The sequence below is a fragment of the Chionomys nivalis genome, chromosome 23 (assembly GCF_950005125.1).
Source record: "Chionomys nivalis chromosome 23, mChiNiv1.1, whole genome shotgun sequence".
Classification (NCBI taxonomy): Eukaryota; Metazoa; Chordata; class Mammalia; order Rodentia; family Cricetidae; genus Chionomys; species Chionomys nivalis.
Genome location: NC_080108.1, coordinates 28,117,757 through 28,140,436, shown reverse-complemented (window position 1 = coordinate 28,140,436; position 22,680 = coordinate 28,117,757). Strand labels below are relative to the sequence as shown.

Here is a 22,680-nt window from a genome sequence, read left to right as displayed (position 1 = left end):
ACTGGCTTGCTCCCCATTGTTTGCTCAGCCTGCTTCCTTATATAAGCCAGGAGGATTTCCCAGGGCCAGCACTGCCCACAGTGAGCTGAGCCTTCCCACGTCAATCCTCCATCAAAGCAGCACCCCACAGACTTGCTTACAGGGCACAATCATGGCGGCATCTTCTCAACGAACATTCCTCCTCCCAGTATGTCTAGGCTTGTGTCAAGTTGACGAAAACCAGCGAGTACACTGTAGTCGTCCTGGTGGTGCACCTTGCCTCTCCCCAACACATGAACTTGCAGTTCCTGGAAGGACCCCCCAGATAGGCACAGTGTTGCTGTATAGCTCACACTGGTCTGGCCTCCACCCGTGATAGGGCTTGTGAAAATGCACACTTCTAGGCCCTGGTTCTCTGGCAGACCTCAAGTCAGCATTTCCAATCTGCTTAGTCTTCAGCTGTGGCAAAATACACAAAACATGAGTTACTCTCACCCTTTTCATTTTCTGATGCTTTTTTAGTTGTCATACAAAATGCTGTGCTTTTTTTTTATATATCATACACACATCTGATTGTATCTTACCCAAAGCTATAGACGTTTTATTAGAAACTTTATTGGTGTGTCTTCATTCTGTGTAATACTGAGCTTCATAAAGACAATTTCTTTCAAGTATACCATGCACCCCGACCATATTCACCCCATGTTTTCCCTTTTCTCCTGCATCCCCACTGGGTTCCTACTCTCTGTCTACTTACACATCTGTATACTTGCTAGGATGCACAAGTATCAAATGTGCCGTCTGTCTTTCTGAGTCTGGCTGATCTCACCTACGGTGGCATTGACTACACTCGTATTATTGTACAGTCAATCTCAGTTATTGTCATCTTGCAAAGCTGAAGCTCTGCTCCTATTAAATAACTCCATATTTCCCCTCACTGCACCCTTGACAGCCACCATTGCAGTCTCTGTCACTGGGAGTCTGACAGCTCTGGGAACCTCCTGCATATGGAGTCATACCGAGTTTGTTCTTCGACTGGCTTATTTCATTAAGCATAGTGCCATCAGTGACCAGCCATGTGGTAGCCTGTGTCTGAATTTCTTTCTTTTTAAACCACGAATAATATTCCACTGCAGGCCTGGCTCACACTGTGTGCGTTGGATTGCTTCTACCTCTTAGCTTCTTTTCATGACTTGGCTTTCACTCTTTGGGATTTAAACAAATAGAATTGTGGATCTGGTGCTAATTCTGTGCTGAATTTTAAAGAATGTCCACACCAACAACTTTTGCAATGGCTATCCTAATCTCCACCTCACCAGTCATTAGTGCCATGGCAGTTCTTGTCCCCCATGATGAGTCTGTGGAGTCCCGCCCACCGAGTAGGAAGGCCATCTCCAGTAGTTAGGGCTGTGACTTGCTTTCCTCCTTTAACCCAGTTTCCTTGGGATTTTGTCATAGTGGCAGGAAGCTGACTATGGCATGGCCACCAGCAACATTACTAGAAGATGTTAGTGATACTGCAGCCGTGCCCAGGGGTGACGAGAAGCCCAGACTCAGAGCCTGCTGCTGCAGCGCGATAGCAGGTGTGAGCTCCTCACTTTGGCTGGCTCTCCCTGGGGACAGTCTCTTTTCCTTCTTGCAGCATTCCTCACAGTGGTGGGAACCCCGGAAACAAATCACAACTTTGTGGGTGCGTGAAAAGGAATTCAGTACTGACACGGGCTGGGATGTAGATAAACCTGGAAAACATCACATGAAGTGTAAGGAGCCAGGTGTGGAAGATCACGTGATTCTACTCATCTAAGATGTCATACATAACAGCTGTTGCCAGGAGAGGGTAGCGGGGGTGAATAGGAAGAACACTAACAAGTCCATGACTATTTCTAATGTTTTTATTCAGTGCGTGTGTGTGTGTGCGGGTGGGTGCTTGCGTGTGAGTGCGTGCACATTTGTGTGTGTGTGTGTGTGCGCGCGCACGCGTGTGTGTGTGTGCGCGTGTGTGTGTGTGTGTGTTTACCACGGTGCGGGTGTACTGCACTGTTTGTAAGAGTCAGTGCTCTCCTGCTACAATGTAGATTCTGGGAGCTGAACTCAGAACCCCAGGCTTGGCCACAAGTGACTTGCCTGCTAAGCCCTTTAGTCAGCCCACGTGACTATTTCATGGGAGCCCTGGAGATGTCTGGTGTAGATAGTGCTGATGACCATACAATCCCCGAAATGGGACCAAAAGCGCCAAGCTGCAAGCTTTAAGGAAAACTTTAGGTCTTGTACCTTATACCATAATTAATTATTCACTTTGGACAATTTTACACACGTGTACAATGTACTTTGATCCTATTTGCGCCGTTACCTCCTTTCATCCCCTCTATCTCCTGTTAATGCCCCCTTTCCCCATCTGGTCCCCCTCCCAGTCTCTCTGTGTGTGACTTGGGGTCACTGTCTAGGTGACGGTGGGAGGGGATTCACTAGAGACAGGCAGCTGACCAGTCCACACTCCTGAGGAAGACACTGGCCCTCCCCGCCTTGCAGAGCGCCCTCTTTCCCTGGGACTCCCACTTGGGACTCCCCCTGGAGTGTCCCCAGGGCAATGTCCCTGGCAAGGACAGAGGGAACCCTGGCACTGGAACATTTGGCCTTCACATAGGTTAGCCCTGGGCCTCTGAGGGATTTTGCAAATCAGCCACCAGAAATAAGGTCTCCCTGCCATCATAGGCACCATGTCATTTGAGTCTGACACCAGCTTAAAGTCCCCAAATTAGGGGCGGCATCACCTCCATTCTCCAGAAGAAGCTTGACAATGTTAGGGTTTGCTTTGTCGCAGAGGTGGAGAGACTGTGTCTAACTTGAGACACAAGAGCCAGAAAGACCTTGGCCATAAGCCAGGGCCTCCCCTGAAGCAGAGGAGCAGGAAAGGTTGATTGTGGGCTTTAATCCCTTGTGCACATAAGAGCTCTCTGGCTAAGGAGCCTTCTGACTTTCTGCAAAGGAGCTATCCTGGTGAGCTGGTGCTCCCCTTGGTGAGCCCCCCTCCTTACGGGATACAGGCAAGGGTGGAGCCCCACAGTCACCTGCAATGGGAAGAAGGAGCGTCAGCCAGTTTCCTCACCTCCTGGGGGATATAAGGAGAAGCCAAAAGTCTAGACTCCTCTTAAGTGCTAACGCCAACTAGCCCGTACTTTGTATGCAGGAGTCCAGCCAAGCTCCTGTGTGGGACGAGCAGCCATGGGGGAGAGTCTGAGTCGTCTGCTCTAAATATACACATGAAATGAGTGGTTTCTCCTGACTAAACCGGCCCACAAATCAGCCATTTTACTGTGGAGTTTGCTGTTAATTTTGGCCCAAGAAATGACCATTGCATAAACAGACTCATGTAGCTGAAAACCAGTGTTTACTCTTGGAAGCCACTTCTCCTGTTTCTGCCAGGGCAGAGTCACACCCTGCCTTCGCAGCCTGTCCAAGTCACCCTTGCCCCCTGCCCTAGCCTTCTCAAGAGGATGTCCTAGCAGCCCTACTTCCTCCCATATTCTCCGTGTTTGGTCACCCTCCTTCAAGTACAGAAAAGAAGGTCAAGTTGTTAACACACGTGTGATCCCCCTCCCCCATATCACTTGGAACCCCTGCTTCCCAGCTCTTCTCATGGGCGGACTTCTCCAGGATCTGACATGACGCTGTCTGTGCAGCCTCACTCAGACCTTATACCATAAGCTGCATTAAAACCTAGAGAATTCAGACTGATCTTACACAGGACACCTTGGCTGTTTTACAGATGAGTCTATCAAAAAAGTAAACATACGGGTAACTAGTATCTCCCCTTTGTCATCAGCCCACTCTCCCTCATATCCTTCCCACTGCTCGCCCAGGACCCACATGCTAGCATTCACTGGGGGAAAAGATTTTGAGTGAAGCAGGACTGACGACATCAGCTTTACTTGGTTAAAGCCACAAACAAAGGCAGTTGTTTGAGACCCAGGAAGATCCACCTTTTCAGAAGCTAGAGAGGAAAAGCAAAGCTCACGCCCCATGGGGAAGAGACTCACACTGAGGCTGCTCCATCTCAGTGCTGCCCGGGGTGGAAGAAACACAGACCTAAATGCCAGGGCACACAGACTCCTGGCCCAGTTTCTTAATCCACTTTGTATGCCCGAGCAGGTGAGTGTGAAAGCCAGGGCAGGACATCCGGGGCCTTTCCCTGGCTCTCCACTGTGTTGCCTTGAACGAGGGTCTCCCACTGCTCACTGTTCACAGCTTCAGCTGGGCTGGGCAGCCAGGGAGCTCTCAGGATGCATCTGTCTCCACACACACCTCCCTGCAGCACTGGAGGTGCAGACACAGGCCATGCCTGTCTTTTGTCATGTATGCTGGGATTCTAACTCAGGTCACCCACTGAGCCTCCTCCTCAGCATCCTCCCTCCTGCCTTCCTTACTCCAGGGTGCCTGAAAGCAGAAGAAGGGATAGATGCTAGGCATGCATTTGGCCTTTTGTTTATTATTTTATGTGTATGGGTGTTTTGCCTGAGTGAGTGCCTGGTGTCCAAATAGGTCAGGAGAGGGTATTGTGTCTCCTGGAACTAGGGTTTCAGCTGACTGTGAGCTGCCACCTGGGTGCTGGGAATAGAATCCCTTGGTCCTCTGGAAGAGAAGCTGGCACTCTTAACTGCTGAACAACCAATCCAGACCCTTGGTTTGTTTCTCAGAGAGTCTCACTAGTAGTTCAAACTCCTGACAACTCTCCATCTGACTTGTGAGTGCTGTGTGAGCCACCACACCCACCTTTTTAAACTGTTAATGGTGATCCCAGTGGAGCGGGGTGTCAGGGTGGAGATCTAGAAACACTGGGTGCTGCAAAAGGTGTCTTAACTGGGATGACTAGACATCAACTCAAAGCCAAACACACCGTGAATGCAACAGGTCTCTGGTGGTGTGCATGGGTGTGATATGACTTGACTTCATAGTGCCTGGGTCTTGAGTGCACTGCCCAGATGAGAACTCTGCCCTGGGCAGGTGCCAGGCCAGAAAATGCAGCCATCACCACCTGAAACGCATAGGCTCAGACCGTGGTCTCTGCTGAGTCCCAGGGCTTTTGCTAACTGCGGTGCTCTTACAGAAGCGTAATGATTTAATTATGGAAAGTAAGAATGTGTAATATTTTTCTAGCCACCTCTCAGCATGTAAGTACCAAGTAAGGGTAGTTCTGGATGCGTTAGAGCATCTGATTTTAAAGACTGCTATTTGATTTGTGGACTTGAGCTTTATTCTAAAAAGTCATTGAGTTTTGTCTTGGGATTGGAATAAATTTCCAACAATTTCTGAAATGGTCCTTAACACAGTCTGCACGGTGTGTTTACGTGAGGCAGCACTCTCAACACTGACAAGTAGAAAACTAAAACACCAATCAATTCTGAGTGGTGTTAAAGATGATCTGAACCATGCGGTATCAAATATCCAGCGAAGACTGAATTCTTTATGGAAAGATGAAGAAGTACATTCTTTGATTAGTGTGCAGGATTGCTTTCATCCCCAACAAATGGCAAAGATACATATTATAATATTGAAGTGTTAGTACAACATATAATGTCAATCAAATAGTTATTTAAATGCATTTCTTTACGATTTATTATCAATAAATCTTATACAGATATACACATATGCTTTATATACTAACTTCTGGAGACTGTATAATTTTCTCACATGAAGAGTTTTGAGTCTGCTTTGTCATTGAGTTGGGCTCGAACATTCTGCTCCTGGATTCTGGGCTGGATGAAGCTCCTACTAACTTCCCGGTGTTCCATCCTCTGAGCTGATCCATTTCTGTCAAGAACACAAAAGCACCAGCTTCTAAGACACAGTGTTCAAGACCCAGTGGTTCTCAACCTTCCTGGTGCTGTGACCCTTTAACACAGTTCCTCACCCCCAACTATAATATTATTTTTATTGCTACTTCATAACTGTACTTCTACTGTTATGAATTGTAATACAAATATTGTTTGGGAGATTGAAGTTTGTCAAGGGGGTTACGACACACAGGTGGAGAACCATCATCGGGCAATTATTAAATTATTTGTGCATGGGACTTTAGTTCAGTGGTGGAGTATTTGCCTAGCATATATAAAGATTTTGGACTGAAGATCCCCAGGGTGTGCATACATGTGTAAACACACACATATGAGTGTGCGAGCACACGCACGCTTGCGCGCATGCGCACACACACACACTGTTAACTCTCCTCCAGTCAGCCTGAACAGGTTTTGCCAGGGCCCTCCCAGCACCTGCTCCCAGAGGGATCTGCTGACTCTCCACTTAGAGTCTCCTCCTGAGCAACGCCAATCACTTCACTGCTCTGAGCCTCCTCCACGTGAGGGTGCTTTGGTGTCTGAAGACAATATAACTTGAACAAAGGCATCTGGGCCTCAGCCTTCTCCATAAAAAAAAACCACCGCAGGAAGTTCTCTCAATCTTTGTGGCCTGGATCCTCATGCTGCCCCACCCCTTCTCCCTGTATTTTCTCAGCCATTGCCTTGCTAATTTTAGAGGGCGAAGGACATGTGCCTTCTGCTTCCTTTTCCTTTGAAAGTCTCCACAGCACCCAGCACAGAGCCTTGTGTAACCAGCTCATTCATTCCTGGTCATCCAGACCTGAATAATCACACCTAAACTATATTAATTACAACACTGCTCAGTCTATTAGCTCAACCTTCTTATTAACTAACTCTTACATCTTAAATTAACCCATTTTTATCAATCTGTGTATGGCCACGAGGCTGTGGCCTACTGGTATGGCTCCAGCATGTCCTTCTTCTTCGGCAGCTACATGGCATCTCCTTGCCTCTGTCTACTCTCTCTCTCTCTCTCTCTCTCTCTCTCTCTCTCTCTCTCTATATATATATATATATATATATATATATATATATATATGTCTTCCAGTCTGCCTATATTCTGCTCTGCCATAGGCCAAAGCAGCTTTATTTATTAGCCAATAAAAGCAGCACATATAAAGAAGGATATCCCACATCAGCCTTGCACAAAGGCTATCTTCAGCCAGTGGATGCCAGTGAACTAAGTCCAGCAAGGGGGAAACAAATACATGTTTCTAGGCCACCTCTCTTACAAGTCACCAGATCCTTAAACACATGCGACCCCTCGATTGAAATGACCACTCAGGTATCATAGGCAAGGCCAAGGCCATAGCTCAGCCTTGAGTGAGACATTGGGTTTGATTCCACAGCATTACAGAAAAGAAACATACACACACACACACACACACACAGAATAGGAAACATCCTATTAATGTCATGTTAATTTTTTTAAAAATTAATTGATTGATTGTACTCATACATGAGTACATGGTGCATGGGTGGAGCAGAGGACAAGATAACTTGCAGGAATCGGTTCTCTCCTGACATGTGGGTTCCAGGGATTGAACTCAGCTCGTCAGGCATGGTGGCAAACCCCTTTCCCCGCTGACCCGTCTTGCATGCCCTATGATTTTTTTTCATGAACCCGGGTGATGGTTCATGGAATCTAATTTTCACTCTTTTCTCTTCCAGGGTCAGAAAGCTTGGATAGAGAAAACATTTTGCAAAAGGGAATGCATCTTTGTAATTCCCAGTACAAAAGACCCAAACAGGTATGTTGAGTGCTATTGTAGAGGTATTGTCTGAGTCAGGGTTCGTCTAGCATGCCTCAGCAACTATTCTAATGTCTGTGGGAGAAGGGAGTGGAGGCAAAGACATGCCAGAATTTGTCACCACAGGAGCCACTAATACAGATTCATGAGGCTAATAAGTGCCTCTGTTGACAGGCTAATGCCCCAACAGAGAATTTCTCTTTGCACCTCTTCCCTGGGCTCTCTCTCTCAGCCAGAACTTTGGAAGTCTCAGGATATCTTTTTGGGTGTCTGCAGCTCAACTCCCTAATTTGTTTACATGGAAGGAACTTCTATCATTGGGAAAGACTGAAACAATGTATCTGCAGAATACATGACCAAGCAATCTTTTCAAGTACAGACCGTAGGCCAAGTTGTGACATAAGCCTCAATATTCTCAAACAAGTCAAAGCATAGTCCTGAACCATAATTAAATAAAGTCAGAAATCAATAGAAGAAAAAAATATTGGCACCTCATAAAGTGAAGACACTCCTCAGTAACCAGTAGATCAAAGTTGAAATGAGATGGGGAATAAAATATTCCAAGATAAATTAGAATAAAGATATAGCACAGAGAAGCTGAGGAGATGCGCTCAAATAGGCTGAGAGGGAGATTTGTGCCCATAAGCCCCTGGATTAAGAAAGAGGAACTTCTAAATTAACACCCTAGCCATCCAGCAGAAGCCATGGGAAAAATAGGAGCAGAGTGGATGGAAAGCAGGCAGAAGACAGCCCTGCTTCAAGAGAGAAACGAGGCAGCCCACGCTGCAGGACAGAGGAACCTCGGTGGCAGAAGTCAGAAGCTGTTCTTGGAAAAGAACAAAACCCTGGGAATCAATCAGTCCGCCAAGCTGATAAGGACTGGAATGGCAGGGTTGAGAGCGACAGCCGGCCTTAAACGGAAACCAGCATGAAGAAATACTGTGATCTGTACAACAAATTAGAATTTAGCAAATTCCCAGAAAGGTACAAGCTACCGAAGCTAGCTCAGCGGAGAAATACCCAAAGGAAGCACACTTAAGTAACTGGTGCGATCAGGGTCAGTGATCTAAAGTCTCCCCATTGGTCCTCATTAGCAGTCAGAACGAACCCACGTCCAGACAGTCTCTCTCCACTGACTTCTGAAGCCATTCCAGAAGAAACAACACAAATCCTCCACACACTCTGCCCAAAATATGTTGGGAGCACTCTGCCGACTAGTTGCATGAAGCCAGTAATACAGATTCCCAAAACGAGACATTAGACATTTGTGAAAGAAATGAATGAAGTTCCAAGCAGTTTGGAAACCATCCCTGCTCACATATCCAAAGATATGTCACTATTAAAACAGCAATGCTCACAAAATGACCCACAAATTCCACTTAATCCTAGATGACAATTAATCTTGATGTCAAGTTGACTAGATTAAGAAACACATCCATTAGTGGCCCACACTTCTGGGCTTGTCTGTAAGGGTGGTTACAAAAAGGTGTTGCTAAGGGAGAAAGATCTTCCCAGACTGTGAGAGACACCATCACCAAGACCAGGACCCTGGTACAGCAAGAGGGAGAACAAGGACGTCTAACATGGGCCTTCTCTCTGTGTCCTGGCCTCTGAGAGGTGACCCGTTCTGTTCATCCTTCTCACTGCCATGATGTACAGAGGTCTCTGAAACTGTGAACTAAGTCTTTCCTTCTTATTGTGGCTTCTTTTATTGTTCAGTTAAAAAAATAAATCTCGGGAGTCAGATAATAAGGGAATAAAGCTGGAAGATTCACAGAGTGATGAAGAAACAATCACCTCCCCTCTTCTCCACCTTCCCTGATCAGAAAGGCCCCTCCTCATTTTTTTCTGTGTGCCCCTTTATCTTCTAGTCAACTAGAAAACTCTATGGTTCACTCCGGCTAACTGAATGTGGACTCCACCCTCCCAACTGATATCCAACTCCATTTGTGGTCTCGGAGTAAGAACACAAACAAATCTCCCGAATGTTCCACACATGACAGCCACAGAAGCCTGACTAACATTACCCCTCTGGCAGCTTTGTTATAGAAACTGACACTCGAGTTCTAAAATGTACATGAACTTTTGTAAGAACCCAGGACAGTGAAAACAACTTGAAGGAAGGGGGGGGGGCAGAGGGTGGGAAGGCAGGGAAGAAGGAAGGGAGGGAGGGACAGAGGGTGGGAAGAATGGGGGAGGGAGGGACAGAGGGTGGGAAGGATGGGGGGAGGTAGGAAGAAGGAAGGGAGGGACGGAGAGTGGGAAGAATGGGGGAAGTAGGGAAGAAGGGAGGGAGGGAGGGAGAAGATGGAATGGGGGGATCCAAAGGGGAAAGGAGAAGAAAGAAAAGAATGGAAAAGAGAAACAAAGAGAGGGGGAAGGGAAAGAAGAAAGGAAAGGGGAGAAAGGCAGATAGAGTAGGAGAGAGAGAGAGGAAGAAAGAAACCCCAAATATCAGCTCACAACACTGACGAAGGAACGAGTATGGAAGGAAAGCCCTCTGCATTGGTACCAAGGCATCACTCTGGGCCCTTGCTGCTCTCCCTAAGGGACATTCCAAGCTTTGGTGGTTCATGCATGAACTATGTGGCAGCCAACCAGGACAGTGACAAAGGCAACCCTGGACATACATGGAAAAAGCAAGGGACATGCTCAGAGGAGACTAGGAAGGAGGGCAGGCCAGAAGTTGACTGAACTATGGAAAGGCACTGAAAATCAAGATCTGCAAAGCCCAACACATGGCTGCTCAGGACAGGACAACTCAGCCTTCAGTGCCATTTGGGCAGACAAAAAGGCTAAACTAAAATAAAAAATAAAATAAAAAGGTTTAACTAAAAAACAGAAGAACCCTGTAGCACCGTAGAGTTTCAGAAGGTCACTCTTCTACTCCAAGGCTATGGTTGTACTTTGCCACAAACTGCTCAGCAGTGTTCAGAGGGCCCCATGCCTGTTAATGTCCTCAAGACAGCAGAAAGATAACCACTTACTCAGAGAGAAAGAATGGCCATCCAATGTGTTGTAAACAGCATGGAATGTGAGAAGTGAGGTGTCGCTTTTTGGGCACAGAAATGACCGGGATCACTTCTGTCCCTCATGAAGCCGATGACTAAGACATTCTTGTGGCCCTGGTTAGACCCAGCTGGTTTGTGCAGGCTGGTTTATACTCACTGATGGGAGGGGAGGGGGAATGTTGCTGAACAGTCTGACTTGCTCTTTTTCCAGGTGTTGCTGTGGGCAGCTCATCAACCAACACATCCCTCCACTGCTGAGCGGGGCTCCCAGCACAACAGGGGAGGAGAGCAAGCAGGTGGACACTCAGCCCGGGAAATGGTCCGTCGGCAAACACACCCAGAGCTATCCAACAGACTCCTATGGGAGTCTCGAGTTCCAGGGTGGGGGCTACTACAATAAAGCCATGGTAAGAGGGGTGATGGGGCTCTGTGCACAAGGACCCAGCCTTCACCAGTGCCTGTCTCCCGGATGCAGAGACTTGGGTCTTCCTCTGATTTACAGCTGAGCCTTCATAGGCACATTGCCGCAAGTCCACACTGTAGATCTGTGTGGATGGAGTTTTAGATCACTGTAGAGTCCACACAGCCTCCATGAATCCACCCCAAGCTCTAAACCACAAGGCACACCCTATCCCAATCTTGCACTCAGTCTCCATTGCCGCATTCCTGGTGCCCTTTTTTGCTTTCTAGTGGTATGAGAAACCCTGTGACCAAAAGAAACGAGGAGAAAGGGATTTATTTCCACTTCTGTTTCCAGGTAACATCAAAAGAACTCAAGACAGGAACCTGATGGCAGGAACTGAAGCCATGGCCATGGAGGAATGCTGCTTACTGGCTTTCTCATCATGGCTTGCTTAGTCTGCTTTCTTATACACCCCAGGGCCACCTTGCCCAGGGGTGGCATCCCTCACAGGGTCACAGGTGACCCTCCCACATCAATTATTAATCAAGAAAATGCCCCACAAACCTGCCTACAGGCCAGTCTGATAAAAAAAAAAAAAGTGCTTTCTCAGTTGAGGTTCCCTCTTTCCAGATGACCCTGGCTCTGGTTTGTGCTGAGTTAACAACAAACAAACAAAATAACAACAACAAAAAACCCCACCAGCATCCCTAGTGATAAAAAGCTCTTTAAACAACAGTCCCAATAGCAGGGGAACTGGGACCCTCCGCAGTGCATGCGGAGCCTCTACAAGCATTCTCCTCTGAGCTCAGCTTCCCTGTGCCTTCTCAGACCGCAAGAGGAGGGGAACAGTTCCTCACAGTTTACTGTCGGTAGGGAATGCTAGCTCCCTTTCTGGTGTGTCCTGCAGTGAGGGGAGGTGCCAGTCCAGAACCCCATGCTGCTGACTCTTAATACTATTTTTGCAATTTCATCTCATTTGGCCCAACATTAGAACAATATGTAAATAAATAATGTATATAATAATAAATAAAATTCAGTTATGTTCCAAATACCACAACACGAGATTTTCTGGGCTAGCACCCTATGCATTAGAATGGACACAAAATGGCAACACAGAGGAACCATGACCCCTGACCACTGACGTCTTTTTCACCCTGAGAAGAAACTAGTCCAGATGTGGGCCCATGGCCCTTCCCAACGCATTCAATGATAGCATTCCTCAACTTCCTGGACCACTGAGAATCAATTCTTTCAAGGTTAAGTTTGCAAACCAAGTACAAGACACAGATATGTTTGAATGTCTGACAAAAGATTCAAAAAAAATCTTTAGCACAGATCTGTACCAGTGATGTAAAGATACTGTGCTAAGTCACTTAAAATATTCATTATAAACCATTCAGAAATTCACATTTAGACAGGCGCATTCGCTTGGTAGATGGACACTACAACATTTTAAGTGGGGGACTTTTTATTATTAATTGCCATTTTTATTTAATATTTTTTATTGATTTTCATTGAGTTCTACATTTTTCTCTGCTACCTTCCCTTCCTCTCCCTTCCCCTTCAACCCTATCCCAAAGTCCCCATGCTTCCAATTTACTCAGGAGATCTTGTCTTTTTCTACTTCCCATGTAGATTAGATCCATGTATGTCTCCCTTAGAGGCCACATTGTTGTCTAGGTTCTCTGGGATTGTGGTCTGTAGGCTGGATTTCTTTGCTTTATGTTTAAAAACCACCTATGAGTAAGTACATATGATAATTGTCTTTCTGGGTCTGGGTTACCTCACTCAATATGTTTTCTAGCTCCATCTATTTGCCCGCAAATTTCAAGATGTCATTTTTTCTGCTGTGTAGTACTCCATTGTGTAAATGTACCACATTTTCCTTATCCATTCTTCGATCAAGGGACATTTAGGTTGTTTCCAAGTTCTGGCTATGACAAACAACGCTGCTATGAACATAGTTGAGCACATGTCCTTGTGACCCAATTGAGCATCCTTTGGATATATACCCAAAAGTGATATTGCTGGATCTTAAGGAAGGTTGTTTCCTAATTTTCTGAGAAATCACCACACTGACATCCAAAGTGACTGTACCAGCTTGCACTCCTACCAGCAATGCAGGAGTGTTCCCTTTACCCCACAGCCTCACTGGCATAAGTCAGATGAAGGACTTTATAAACGGAAATGTACTTTGTGTGCTTTAGAGGCTAAGAAACCTACAGTCAAGATTCCAGTTCATCAAATTTTGCCCCCACTAAATAAATGACACTTTCTTGCTATATGTTCATATACAGGATGTATGAGTAAACTCCCATGGGCCTCTGGAGCACTGTCCCTTATCTACCCCTTACCACTACTGAACTGGGATAGAGTTTTCACATGTGGCTGTCATGGTAACACCAACATTTGGATCATGGCACTGATGTCTTGTGTTTTCCTTTGCTAAATTGACCATCTTTCCCTAAGTTCTCTTTAGGCACTTGGCTGCAGATTAATGCAGAGGGCCCGGGTCACAGAGGGCCTCGAGGCCCTGAGGGAGCTCTTCCTTGGACATGTGTGGTAGTAACCCTGCTCCCTCTGACAAGACAAACAAAACCGAGATCAGGAAGTGAGCACGGTGCCTTCTTTTGCAGTACATCCGCGTTTCCTATGACACCAAGCCAGATTCCTTGCTCCATCTCATGGTGAAAGATTGGCAACTGGAGCTCCCCAAGCTTTTGATATCCGTGCACGGAGGCCTCCAGAGCTTTGCGATGCAGCCCAAGCTGAAGCAGGTGTTCGGGAAAGGCCTGATCAAGGCTGCCATGACCACCGGGGCCTGGATCTTCACGGGGGGTGTGAGCACCGGTAAGAAGGGTCCCTGCCCACGCTGTGAATCAGCGCATCTGAAACTCAGCTGAGGTTGCAGAGGGCCTCGTAATGAGAACAGCCAGGAGACTGGACACATGAAATCCTGATCCCAACTGTAACAAGAGGGAAACTTATTCAGCAGGGCTGTCCTGTTATTGCGACTGATTTCTTTAAAGAGTATAAACATAATTTTGTTAGGCGACTTTGCATCACCGAACAGGCACCTGAGGCAATCAGCTTCTAAAGGGAAAAGGTTTACTCTGGCTCATGGTGTTAGGTTTCAGCCTACGGTCCATTGGCCCCATGCCTTTGGACCTGTGGCAGTACCTCGAGGCGGGAGTGTGTGGCGAAGCAAAACGAAGAGAGGTGGACAACTCTTCAAGGACACACCCCAGTGACCCACAAACCACATGCTGGGTCCTCTCTCTTTAGTCTCACCATCTCCCAACGGTGCCCAGCTGGTCATCAAGCATGTAATATGGGACTTGGGGGGGGAGTGGGAATTTGAGGTCCAAAGTTCAGTGGGAATAACAGAGATGGTGGCGAACATCTGAGTCACCCAGCCTAGCCATTGCTTAAGCATAGCCATGAGCAAGTGTCCTTTTCCACAAGCCAATAGACCTTGGGGCATATATGAGTTAAGGAACATGCCTAGTGGTCTGTCCCTTGCTGTTAGCAGAAGGTACCCAAGCACTACCAACGAGGTCCCAGTGACTTCCGGCTGTGGTCATAGAAATCTGTGGAGGATGTTCTTACCCAGCTGCTGTGGGTGCTGCTCTTATTTTCCATTCTCCAGAAGTTAACACAGGATCAATGGTTATGATGAGCACAGACTCATGGGATGTTTTCTCTTTGTGAAGGGAACAGGTCCTACCCCTGATCCCGGGGATTATGGGGGCTCAGAGCAGGTACCCCTGATATTAGAAGGGCCTGAAACGTGGCCTGTGGTTGCTTACAGGGGTCGTCAGCCATGTGGGGGATGCCTTGAAAGACCATTCCTCCAAGTCTAGAGGCCGGCTCTGTGCAATAGGGATCGCTCCGTGGGGCATGGTGGAGAACAGGGAAGACCTGGTTGGCAAAGATGTAAGTTTTCTCTGAAGACATTGACGGGTTTTAAAACTTGAAGTCTGTGTTTTGAGATCATTTAAATTCATACTTGGTTGCAAGAAATACCCTTCTTACTTCCTCTTTAACTCTGACATAGCTCTATAGTGTTTTTGTTACTCTCAGGACATTGTATCACACAGTACGCAACCTTAGGGCTGGGTTTTTCCAGCCTCTGTAATTCTCAGGAAACTCAGATTGTCATATGCTCCTTCCCGCTGCTGAGTGATGTTTTGTGACATGGATATTACTGCAGGTTGTCTATAACCTTGAAGAATATCTAAGGCTGTTTATAGCTGGCCTATTAAAAAGAAAGACAGTTCAGTGAGTGGGTATAATGCTTGCTGAACAAGCATGAGAACTGGCGTTTGGATTCACAACATTCATATATAAAGTCAGGTGTGATCACCTGTGACCGTAATTCCAGGGCTGGAAATGAAGTCAGGGTCCTAGGGTCTCATTGTCAGCCAGTCTAGCAAGTCAGTGAGTTCCACATTTAGTGAGAGACCGTGTCTTAAAAAATAAAGAGAAGAGTAATTCAGGAAGATGCTCAGGTAGACCACATACACACACACACACACACACACACACACACTAATGTATATACACCACACATACACACATAGAGGTACACACAGAGACATCAGCGTGTGCCAGGATTTTGTGTTACTGCCAGTTCTCAATTCTCTGTAGTAAATAAGTGTTCAATTACCAGATTGCCATTATCTAAGGCAGCGGATCTCAGTCTGTGGGCTGCTACTCCTTTCAATCAATTTCTAACGATGACAATACGCCCTGCCTATCAGATGTTTACATTACGATTCATAACAGTAGCAAAGTTGCAGTTGCGAAGTAGCCACAAAGATAATTTTGTAGTTGGGGGGTCAGCACAACATGAGGAACTGTAATAAAGGGTCGCAGTGTGAGAACGGTTGATAACCACCGATAGAGCAAACAAGGTTCTTTCCGTCTCAATACACTAATTGTGAAAACAGCCTCCAGAGTGCACAGCAGAGAACCGAGACTAAGTTTACGTGTGTTATGTGTGCACAGTGCTTGAGTATCCTATGACTCAATATGGAAGTCCCGCAGCTTTGATTGGTATCGTGCATCTCGTCAGGTCACGAGAGTCTACCAGACCATGTCCAACCCTTTGAGCAAGCTCTCCGTGCTCAACAGTTCCCACACTCACTTCATCCTGGCTGACAACGGCACTCTGGGCAAGTACGGGGCTGAGGTGAAGCTTCGACGACAGCTGGAAAAGCACATCTCCCTGCAGAAGATCAACACTAGTAAGTCCCGGGAGGCTGTGGACGTCAGCTGGGGCCTGGCTCCACCAGGGTGGATGCCGGCTGAGAAGGACGTTACCCAAGGATGTTTAGAGTTTCGATTCTTGCCAGGCCCGTGGACCACGGTCAGACCCTTTGCCCTAGCCACCGTCATTGCCTGCACACAGCAGCCCTGTAATGCCTTGCCCAAGTTCACAAGTTGATCTGAGAAGTAGCCCTGCACTGTTGTCATGGTGATGATGCTGCCCATCATGTTGCCTTCGTTCTTGTTTACCGTAGTTACAGCTGTTATTTTCTTTAATGTTTTATTAGGAAAACAGTATGTTCTCAAAGATTTAGCATGATTCATCCTATGAACAGGTAAGTATTGTAGGCCATTAAATATCTCTGTAGAACTGGATCTCGCACATGGGCTAAGATGGCCAAATGAGGAAGTCCGTGGACCTGGCTGCGGAGTCATCTGTTCCTGATGGACACCATCCTCGCTGGTCCATGTGGCACAGCTTTGAGGAAAGAACACTCAGGGCTGGGGCAAATCTGAGGATAAGATAAGAGAAAGGACTGGCTCCTGGCCAGATGAAGAGCTTGTTAGAACAAGGGCGTTGGCATAACCTCCTGCGACGTGCCCACACGCAAAAACTGCTACCCAATTGTTAAGTGATCTCACAGAACATTTCATTCTTAACATCACCAGCAATATCTTTGTGCACAACAGTCTAGGCCTGGGAAAAAGCCCTAATGTAAGGTACTGTGATATCACTCAAGTGGTTAGGATTGGCGTGGCCACCATGAAAGGCTATGGATTTTTCAAGAACCAATTTAAAAATATTTCTATCAATTCTTTGAAAATTCAATTCAATTTATTTTTATTATGTTCACTCCCCTGCTTCTCCCAGATCTGTCCTTACCTCCCTACCACCGCCCCACCCCAAATTCATGTCCTCTTTTTAAAAAATAATTCATTGTGTCCTATCGGGCTGACCATGCACTTACGGGTGTGGGGCCATCCACTGTAGTATGGCGAACCTACCAGGGGTCACAGTCCTACAAAAGTTGTCAACCCCTTCCCACCCCCATGCTGAAATGCTGACCGGCTTGATCTTGAGCAGATAGCCACACTGCTGCAAGTGCAGTGTGGTCCTAAGAATCAGATCCTGATGGATAAATTGGTTTTTATTTGTTTTACACTTTAAATTTTTTTGACTTGGAAGTCCTACCTGGACCCGTGACTTGTGGGCTTCCCTTTGTCATCCTTTGCCCAGGCCTCTGAGTGGGGCAAGGACAACAAAGGGGGGCTCAGTAGTCACCTCTACTGCATTGAGCTCCATGAGCCCGAGCCAAGAACAAGTTCTCCTCTGCTTCCAGAGATGAAGTCACCACGCTCCTAGAGATGTAAATTCCCAAGCCTGCTTGGATGGGAATCTCAAAGACAGAGGCGATGCCATTTTGATCCATTTGCCATTATTCCTTATCCATGACATACCTTCAATGCTTGTTTGCTGAAACCCACTCAACTGCAGCTCTTCCAGCAGAAGATAACAAAGTTGTCCTAAAGAGAAAGTATCCCCTGGGGAAGGCCTGGCGGGAGGGAAGCCGAGGCTCTGAATTTCCTCCCTGAGAGTCTCCAGGTTTCTTATAACCTGTGCTGGCAGATTTTAGCTGAAGCTCTTGAGAACTTTGAGGTCGAGGACATTGCCCCTACTTGACCCTTGTAATGTTTGATCGCAACTCTAGAAACCTAGCAAGACCTGATCAGCAAACAGTGACCCTGTACACCAACAGGGTCTAAAGTCCAAAGCTTCACTGGTCACAGACGGAAAACATTCAGGAGAGAAATTCAGTCTTTAATTAATGTGTACAGTTTTTTTCCCTAGTCATCATCCCTAAACAACACAGTATAATAATTACTTCCACGCCATGATGTCATGTCAGGTATTTCAAGTCCACTAGAGATGGTTTGGAGCACACAGAAGAATGTAGATGTAGATAATACACCATTGTATGTAAGAGACTTGAGCATCTTGAATTTGGTATCCGGAGGCGGGTAGCATGATGTTCCAGAACTTATGCCCAGTAGATACCAAGGAGCAACTATGTAATATGTCCTGACCAGGCAGGGGTGACATTATGAGGTGGCAAATTTGTTGTGAAGACTCCACCCCCACTGTGCTCCCAATATGACGTCGGCTTCCCAAACTTCCTCTGTCACCTCCTGCTTCCTGCTGGATCTGTTCCTACTGTGTTCTTGAAGAGCCCAACTATTTACTTATTTTAAAGCAGAGGCAGATCCTGGAAATAAGTCGTTAGAAATGGGTCCATTTTTTTGTTCCTGAGAAAATAAATACACAGGGGCCAGAAGTGCTTCAGACATCAGAGTTGATGAAATTTTGTCATATTTGTGTAACCTTTACTACTGATCATCTCCAATCAAAAAAAAAAAAAATGATACCTGCAATGCTGTTGGTTTCAGACTTGAACTGTTTACATTGGGGATGCTTAACCTGTACAGCCTTATTCCTGGCTCTGGAGGCAGTAAACAAGAGCGTACTGCTACACGTTTGCCTATTCAACGTCCCAAAGGCAAATGTGTTCTTATAGTTCAGATCCATTCCTCCTCAAGAGTTAAGTAAGGCACTGTTTCTTTTACAATAGCTCATCTGTGAGGTGGCGCTTTGACCACTAGCCCGGCATTGTAATGCCAATACGGGAGAGGCCCTGGATTGAGCTAGTTCCTCCCTTGCTTATCCTGCCCACCTTACACTGGATAATCCTTAGAAGACAACCTCCAGTGTGGGCACTTCACACCCAGGCAGGGCATTAAAGGAGCATTCTTAGTAATGCTTCTTAGCTCTTACACCCAGGGGTCCCTATGTCAGGTTCCTTGCAGGAGGTAGGTCACATGGGAGTGTGGGGCAGCTCAAGAGTTTTGAGGTTCTGGAGTTCACAGTGAGACCATGATATGAAGTTGGAATCCAGGAATGAAGACTGTCACCCTTCCCTGACTTAGTCTGCCTGTTGGTCAACACAAGCGCCACAGGGAAAGCCCTGGGGCGGGAAGCTTGTACTTTTTGCTGTGTCAGCATTTAAGACAAGTTGGTGATGTTCATGCTGGCTTGAAGACCAAGTAGTGTGGTTGTGTTACAGGGCTGGGCCAGGGTGTCCCTGTCGTGGGCCTTGTGGTGGAAGGAGGCCCTAATGTGATTTCTATTGTGCTGGAGTACCTCAGAGAAGACCCTCCTGTCCCCGTGGTGGTTTGCGACGGCAGCGGACGTGCCTCTGACATTTTGTCCTTCGCGCACAAATACTGCGAAGAAGGAGGGTAGGAACGGCATGGGGTGCAGGCGAGCTCTTAATGGCTTTCTGTCAGGCTGACTTGCACCGCTCAGACATCCCAGAAATGTCTAACTCATAAGGAGTTTTCTTGACCTTCTCTCCAGTTCCCAAGGTCAGTGTGAGAGCTGCCGGGAACTCCTATCCCTGCCTGAACCCCCTCTCCCTGCCTGAACCCCCTCTCGGAACCCTCTCTCTCACTCCTTCATTTTCCCTTATAAGTCTCACAAAGAGCTAAACTGAGGCCAATTTTTAATGCTGCCTTTAGGCCAGGGTGACTTTTTGTCTCCTGGACACAAATCTCGGTCATTAGCAATCGCAAATCAAAAACACTTGGGTGAGCAAAGTCGTCCAGTTTACTCGGAAGTTGCCCTAATTCCCCTGCTTCCCTCCTTATCTCCATCCCTTTGAACAGGACCATAAACGAATCCCTGCGGGACCAGCTCCTCGTCACCATTCAGAAAACATTTAATTACAGCAAGTCACAGTCACAGCAGCTGTTTGCAATTATCATGGAGTGTATGAAGAAGAAAGAACTCGTGAGTGTCTTCAGTTTCTTTCCCAACACATTCCACGGAGAGAGCTGTTTCCTTGTCTCCCTCCGCCATGCATGCTTTGATGGACTTCTGCACCCTTCAGCTGACCTTCCCAAAGGGCGACTTAGAAACTCATTCCACACTACCTGCCCATGTGCACCTGTGGGGGGATCAAGCCCACAGGTGGTCCCAGGTATTTCCAGACCTTAGCAAACAGGGGGTGATGTCACACCAATCATGTCTCTCAACTCAGAGACGCCAACCATAAATCTGGGAAGAGAGACATGCAAGAGCCCTTTAGATGTGGTGACAAAGTCAAATTCACTTCCCTTTGCAAATGCAGGGGCCATTTCTCTTTCCTTCCTTCAACTGTATTGATGAGGCATTGGCCCTCCTCATTCACTTGTGATAACGTATTCAAAGTTCTAAATTCGCAAATCCCCTGCTATCGTATTCCTTCTGATTAGGTGTGTGTTCAGCAGCTCAGTTGGCTGTTTAGTGAAGATCCCGAGTAAGCGCCCTCTGCCCCATGTAGGATAAACAATAAACTCCAAATCCAGGCAAGAGCAACATGGAAACTCCTGGAGACTGAAAACTCTTCTACCCAGCTTCTACCCAGCCTTCTGCTTCACTGCACCAGTCCTTGTGTTCAGCTTTTTTTTTTTAAAAAAAACAAAACAAAACAACACAGCAGCTCCTTCCTCTTGTTGCCTTGATTCCTTCTCTTCCCCATTCGCCCATTTCCAGGTCACTGTGTTTCGGATGGGTTCTGAGGGTCAGCAAGACGTCGAGATGGCAATTTTAACAGCCCTACTGAAAGGTGAGCGTCTGGGAAGGGATGATTCTGATTTTTGTCTTTTCAGAGCTGCCTGGCAAGGGCTTTGCCAATAATGAGTGCTCCTTCGCTTCCCCTCCTCCTAAGGACTTTTAGAAAAAGAACCCTGAGCAGGCCAGGTTGCCTGGGGTAACCTCAGCATGAAATGCTGGAATGACCGAACTCTAAAGAGGACTTTTTGTGGGACCCACGGACGTTACCGACCCATCAGAGCTGTTCCTACCCATAGCTGTCCCAGTGGGTCTGGTTCCTGAACGCTGCACCCTGCCTCTAAAGGCAGGTTCTGATGAGGAGCTTATGATATGGCGGGGGTGTCTCTGTGGGAGGCACATTTCCTCCCTGCCTCTCAGCTAGTCTGGGGCCACAGGGACAAGAGGACATTCACCATAGACTTGATGCTGCACTGGGTGCTGCTTCAGGACTTACAGTCCTTGGCCCAGCTTGGCAGAGTTCTCTCCTTTTGAGATGAAAAAAGAATGAATTAGTTGGCTCCTCCTCCATCCCTTCCAGGAAACCACGCCCCGTTGGCTTGGGATGAGGTTGCCTCTGGCTTCTTCTCGGGGAAACCTAAAAAAACAAAAAGCAGAGGTCTTAGCTTTGGTGGTCATTTGGGGTCAAGAAATAAGTCATAGGTGCTTAGTTCCAAACTAGCTCCCACCGGGAAGTGAGAAGCCCAAGTTCCCTCCCCAGAACCTGGCAAACTCAGGTGGTCCAGACACAAGTGAGGAACACTCACTTCTTCCTTTCCCAGGAACCAACGCATCGGCTCCTGATCAGCTGAGCTTGGCACTGGCTTGGAACCGAGTTGACATAGCACGAAGTCAGATCTTCGTCTTTGGCCCACACTGGCCGGTGACACTGTTTTTTTCTTGTTGTTTTTGTTTTGCTGGAGACAGGGTCTCATGTAGTCCAGGCTGGGCAAGAATGTGCTATGTAGGCAAGATTGGTCTTGAACTCCTGATCCTCCCGCCTTCACCTCCCAAGTGCTGGGGTTAAAGGCCTCTGTGCCTGTTGAAACAGTTTTCAGTTTAGAATATTTATTGCAACTTGGCACGGTGCCGTGTTACTATGTCCTTGATCATGACATGGATCTCAGGAGATGATCTCAGGGTTCTGATCTGGGAAATCCATGAGATTATTGGAAGATGTTGCTGTTTAACTTCAAAGAAACCAAAGAAAGGCGGGCTCTGAGCACTGATTCCGAACTGAGTGGGTCTTCCTGAGGAAACTAACCACCAAACCTTTCATCATTGCTGGTGAAAGAGGGTTTATATCCTTTGAAAGAAGAGCACCAAAATTAACGGCAGCATTTTCTTCTAGGGCACTGAGTTTTCAGGCTGTTTCATAAAACTTGGGGGGGGGCTAGAGAACTCTGCGTGTGATGTGTATGTGATGGGATTGCTGTATTCTTTGCTCTAGTATCTGTGGGGTGCTTTAATGGTACTGTATGCATCAAGTCTGTGCACAGCACACGTGTGGCAAATGTGGATTATGATATATGGGTTGTGATAGAAAGATGTAGTTTAATGTGTGATATCTGCGGGTTTATGGCATGTATCTGTGTGTGTGTGTGTGTGTGCGTGCGTGCGTGCGTGCGAGAGAGAGAGAGAGAGAGAGAGAGAGAGAGAGAGAATGGAAAGTGTAACTTTTGTCACATCTATAGAATAGTGTAACACAATGTAATACCCTGTGTTGGATGTGATCTCACCTGCACAG

General features: G+C 46.9%; 1 protein-coding gene across 2 annotated transcripts in view; it reads left to right on the top strand.

The window, feature by feature from the left end:
• Window positions 1-22,680, top strand: part of Trpm1 (transient receptor potential cation channel subfamily M member 1) — a 96,610-nt gene that overhangs the window by 24,818 nt on the left and 49,112 nt on the right. For both annotated transcript variants that reach the window (XM_057755933.1, XM_057755932.1), the window contains exons 2-10: window positions 7,524-7,603; window positions 10,826-11,021; window positions 13,654-13,867; window positions 14,829-14,953; window positions 16,095-16,266; window positions 19,408-19,582; window positions 20,009-20,132; window positions 20,877-20,949; window positions 21,716-21,816. In XM_057755933.1, the coding sequence (XP_057611916.1) occupies window positions 7,524-7,603; window positions 10,826-11,021; window positions 13,654-13,867; window positions 14,829-14,953; window positions 16,095-16,266; window positions 19,408-19,582; window positions 20,009-20,132; window positions 20,877-20,949; window positions 21,716-21,816 (1,260 nt within the window). The remainder of the gene's footprint in view (window positions 1-7,523; window positions 7,604-10,825; window positions 11,022-13,653; window positions 13,868-14,828; window positions 14,954-16,094; window positions 16,267-19,407; window positions 19,583-20,008; window positions 20,133-20,876; window positions 20,950-21,715; window positions 21,817-22,680) is intronic.